General features: G+C 30.5%; 1 protein-coding gene across 2 annotated transcripts; it reads left to right on the top strand.

Annotated features, from left to right (window-relative positions):
- The first annotated feature begins 2,239 nt into the window (after positions 1–2,239).
- Positions 2,240–4,349, top strand: LOC120072274 (peptidyl-prolyl cis-trans isomerase CYP19-3-like). Of its 2 annotated transcripts, XM_039024717.2 has the most exons (3): positions 2,240–2,375; positions 3,218–3,782; positions 3,907–4,349. In XM_039024717.2, the coding sequence occupies exon 2, from the start codon at positions 3,256–3,258 to the stop codon at positions 3,778–3,780; it is 525 nt and encodes a 174-aa protein (XP_038880645.1). In that variant the 5' UTR covers positions 2,240–2,375; positions 3,218–3,255; the 3' UTR covers positions 3,781–3,782; positions 3,907–4,349. The 2 variants fall into 2 exon arrangements, with proteins under 2 accessions (XP_038880645.1, XP_038880644.1); XM_039024716.2 differs by having other exon boundaries at positions 3,218–4,349.
- The last annotated feature ends 926 nt before the right edge of the window (positions 4,350–5,275 follow it).

Here is a 5,275-nt window from a genome sequence, read left to right as displayed (position 1 = left end):
CTTGGAACTTTCTCCATATTGCTAAAAAATTTATATGTTTAACCTTTATTTTATGTTTAATTATAAATAAATCAAGTCAATCATAATTTAGGTATACTTGGATTGACTAGAAAAAAAAAAAGTCATCTTTATTTACTCTTTTAATAAAAATTGTTTAAATACAATTTCAAAGTGTTTCAAAAACTATCTTAAATAGTTGGCAAATACTTTAATTTTTTTTAAAATAATGACTTATTTTAAAAATTAAATACTTGAAAAGTTAAATCAAACATGTTTTTAATTTCTCAATTTGTTAGCTTTCCATGCAAAGTGAATCATTCATTCTTATTGGCATTCAAAGTGGTCATTGATTTTTATTTAAAATTAAATTTTGTGATGGTGAATATTATAATTTCAGAAATATAATATTGAAAGTTTTGCAAAATTTATTGTTTAGGTCATTTGACATTAGATTTATCGTTTTTTGTTAGATCAAATGTGAAGCCATAAGGGTTAAGGTTATTTGTTTTTATGTTTTTTTTAGTCATTTAGTCAAAAAAAAAAAATGACAAACTATATTTTTCTCTTCACGTTTAGAATTGATGTCTAATTGGTGTTTTCAAAATAATATTTGAATTCTTGAGGTTTGTAAAATAGTCTTAAATGATCTCTATCTTAAATTGACTATTTGTTGACTAACAAAAAAGTGGCGTGACATTGTTGAAGCGATAATTTTAAATGACTTGAAAATGTATAATCAAAGAGAAATTATTTTAAATGACAAAACTGTTAAAAATATTTACAAATAATAGCAAAATATCACCGTCTATTTGTGATAGATAGCGATAGACTACTGTTTGTGTCCTCATTTTTCTATGCTTGAAAATCGCCCTTATATATATATATAGATATTATGTAGCATTTTTTCCTTTTCTCTCCCTCTTCTCTCTCCTCTCTCTTCTAATTATCTCTCCTTTTGAAACACCAAAATTTTCTTCATACCCAAAATTCTTTTCCCTCTCAAAATATCTTTATCTTTGCCAGTAGCCATGGAGAATTCTTATTTGACATAAAACTTGGATGAAATTAATTTCAACCATGGTTTGGAGAAATTTTGGAACATCTCCCAAACTTTAAAAGTTTGGATGACATAGAATTTGGAGATCTACATCCAAACTTCATTATTTGTGGTACATCCAATTTTAATCTCAAATTTGTCTGGGTAAAATTTGGAATATGTCTAAATTTTGATTTGAGACGAATTTGAAGATATATCCATATAATGTAATTTGATTTTTGAGATAAAACCTAAATTTGAATAATTAAGATTTATTGATAATAATAGAAAATAACTTTAAACTAAGTTGATTATCTAGTTTGTTCAGATTAATTTTGTGTCAGATTTTTAACTGACGTAGATGAAGTAGTGAAAACTGAATAACAATTATGTATATGAAAATTTAATGTGATGAAATTAATTTTTTTAGGGAATGCAATTGAAAGATCATAGCAAAGAAATTGTTCAGTTCAATTTTTTCGGTACAAGAAACATGAAGATTGAATCTCTAACCTCGAACTAATATTTAAATTGCGATGATAATAGAAATTCATCCCAAATCTCAAATAATGATAACTAAACAAACTGTAATCCAAATTTACAATTTTTATTTGGGAAAAACACATTTTTGGTCTTAGGTTTTGGGTCTAGTTTCTATTTAGTCTTTAGATTTCAAAAATCTACACATTTAGTTTTTGAGTTTGGTTTTAATTTAGTCCCTAAATTTGAAATGTTCAATTTTACCCTTGTTTCAATTTGTTCCCTATATTTCAAGATTTGCATTTTTAAACTCGATTATTCACTAGATATTCATTTCTGTTTTTAGTATTAATTTATGTTAAGAAATTAAAAACCATTAAAAGAATTATAATTATTTAAGTTTTACAATTTTTTTTATCACTTTTAAAATTAAATTCAAAATTTCACTCGATAATTATTTCTAATTAATTAACAGAAATTATTGTCAATGATTGAAAGTGAATATTTAATGAAAGATTGAGGTTAAAAAATGTAAAATCTTAAAACTTAGAGACCAAATTGAAACAAAACTAACCAAATGTATCACATTTGAAAACGTAAATACCAAATAGAAACTACATCCAAAATCTAAGAACCAAAAAAATATTTTATCCTTTTTATTTTCGTTGGGGCAATAAAAAGAATTCGTAATAACCTTTGGGAACTTCTTACAAATATCAGAAGCATAAGGATGGGATTGCAAATTTCATTACTTTCTAAAACCCCAAAACCCTAATCCTACTTCTCTTTATAAGCAACAGAGAGCTCTGGCATTCCCATCGCATTCTTCAGACCGATCCTTCCTTCATCTTCGTCAGAGGTAAATTCTCTCTTCATCATTGCTTTCTTCTCTATTCAAGCTTTTATTCTGCCCTAGAATTTGTGACTCTCCGTTCTGCAAATGCACATATCGAAGGCTTTCAGGTTCATTGCATAAATGCCTGCTGAGCTCAAAACTTGTGCGATATTATTTCCTCGTCTTTTGCTCTCTTAGCACTTCCTTTGGAGTTTATAGACCGATTTCGTGTCCGGCCTCTACGGGATTTGGGAGTGACGACGAACATCTTCTGATCCGTTTTTCACTTTTCATTGATTGGGGGTTTTTCTGTTTTCCTATTCTTTGCTAGGGTTAGAGTTGTATTGAGATTCTAGAAATTGTTTTTTTTTTAGTTTTCCTGTTTTTTTGTCCTATTTATGCTTGTCAGTGTGATTCTGATTGCTTGCGTTTCTTGAGAGTTTCATAAACTGTATATTGATTTAGCTTGTGGTTTATTTTCTACCTGACTCCTGAGTAATTAGCAAGTGTAGAGCTTATGTAAGTGTTATGTCTTGTTGACATGAATAATGAGAATTTGGATTTTTGAAATTAAGAAATGCATAATCGAAAATTATATGGAGGTAATTTGCAAAGTGATGACAAACGATAGGGTTGTTTTCTGGTAAATGATTTGTTAAAAGACAGTGTTCCAAATAAATCAGGTCTGAAGAATCTGCTGAAAATTGTCTTTGAGACACTTTTTCAAGTAAATAATGTCCAATGTTCTTGAGTATGATTTATTTGAATTATTATCTTTTGAAGAATCCCTAGATGTGAAAATAATCACGTTTTACTTTCTATTGGCTGATGTTAATGGTGGAGAAACTAAAGCTTTTATTTGACAGAGCTCAATTTGAAGTTTGGTTGTTACCAGAAGAGAACAATGTCCAACCCAAAAGTCTTCTTTGACATTTTGATTGGAAGGATGAAAGCAGGCCGGATTGTCATGGAGTTATTTGCAGACACAACTCCAAAAACTGTGGAGAATTTCCGAGCCCTCTGCACTGGAGAGAAAGGGATCGGAAGATCTGGGAAACCACTGCACTATAAAGGCTCAACATTTCACCGTATAATCCCGAATTTCATGTGCCAAGGAGGAGATTTCACAAAGGGTAATGGAACAGGAGGAGAATCAATCTATGGCTTGAAATTTGCAGATGAAAACTTCAAGATGAAACACACAGGACCGGGTATCCTATCAATGGCGAATGCTGGACCAGACACGAATGGTTCTCAGTTCTTCATTTGCACTGAGAAGACTCCATGGCTGAATGGGAAGCATGTTGTGTTTGGGAAAGTTGTGGATGGTTATAGTGTGGTAGAGGAGATGGAAAAGGTGGGTTCAGATAGTGGGAGGACTTCACAGACAGTTGTGATAGAAGATTGTGGCCAGATCTCTGAGAGTTGAAGGTAGAAATTTTCACTTTCCATTCTTGAAAAATAATGCTTCTCTTGCCTGGCTCCCCTAAATTGAACTCTCATGGCTAAAAAAATTATCTTGTTTCCGTAAGAAATGAGTTCTATGCTAAACCAGGTGTAAATCACTCCATAAGTACAAGGCCAACAGGCAGTTGCTTTATGAGGTTGGGGGATGTTTACAAGCAATATGGTTTGGAAGAAAAGGCATAGAAGCTATAAGCCTACTAGAATGATGATCCTACATTCAATGATTTGAACTTTGTATGTAGTGTATGTTCCACAAAATGGATCATTTTGTTTTCAACATTTGAAAATGAGATGATTTTTAAGAACATGGTATTATTATCCGACCTTGTTGGATGATTAAGAAACAATTTTGTGGATAGGAGTCTTATATAATTTAGTAAAAATAAATGTAATGGGTGGGACTTAAACTTGGGTCTAGAGGAGGTTGAAAGACAGATTTATTCTTGAACTTATTAGTGATTTTGATACTAAGCTAGTTTTTATATATACGAACATGAGGGCAAAATTATTTTATGGCCCTAATCCATTAAATGACGAAAAACCCAATAATGATGGTAATTTTCACTGATGTTCTATCATATTAATTTGCTTAAACGAACTTTTGATTTTGTAGATTTTAATAAAAAAATGTTAAACAATGTTAGAAAAACATTAATTACTAAATTGCAAATGTCCTAAATGTCTTCAATTGCAGAAGAATTAGAGGTTATTGACACCTAGATTCTAATGGTTAAAATGCACCTTAATTAAACAACATAAAACAGTTAATTAAAATGAATAATGTCCATCCACCCTAAAAACAAAGAAATCAAACGTTATTTAGAAGCTTGAGGAGAAAAAACTAGAATTTGCAATCATCCGTCTAGGTTTATCCTACTGATTTTAAAGATCCTAAATCCTAAAATTTTCTCTAAGGGATAATGTCCAATGTTCAATGATAAAGGATAAATGGCCAATGTTTAATGTTTGTTGGGGTAAGTGGTGAAATGATGGGGAATAGAAAATTATGAAGTCTAAGAAGTTGTGAACTTTTGAGGTGTGTAAGAAGTTAATAAGATATAAATTTAAATTTAATGTTTTTAATAGTGGGATCCTCCAACATAGGTCAAACAAGGAGTGAAGTTTAATACTCCACTTTCAAACTCTTATTTTCCTACTCCTTGGACCAAACAGATTCAAAATTGGTTACATTGACCATCATGAACTTGTGTGTTGTGGGCATAATTGGTGCAAGAACGAAGCAAAACAAAACACCAATCATTCTGTATGGTGTTTCTAGAATATGATAGGTGATTGAGTAGAGTAGGAAACATATACAACTAAAATATGGCTATTAAAGGATTAGTTTAACCATATTCGAATTGTAGATTTGACTTGATCCAAGCAAAGGACAACAGAAAGAAAAAAAAAACAATATAAGAAAAAGGAAAGGAGTGAAACAACCATGATTGTGAGGG

The sequence above is a fragment of the Benincasa hispida genome, chromosome 2 (genome assembly GCF_027475165.1).
Source record: "Benincasa hispida cultivar pf3 chromosome 2, pf3_genome.v1.1, whole genome shotgun sequence".
In the NCBI taxonomy this organism is placed as follows: Eukaryota; Viridiplantae; Streptophyta; class Magnoliopsida; order Cucurbitales; family Cucurbitaceae; genus Benincasa; species Benincasa hispida.
This window is presented reverse-complemented; position numbering and strand designations above follow the sequence as displayed.

Bases quoted from the DNA above. Each gene is read 5' to 3' on its own strand.
- LOC120072274 (XM_039024717.2), top strand. From the start codon at position 3,256: ATGTCCAACCCAAAAGTCTTCTTTGACATTTTGATTGGAAGGATGAAA.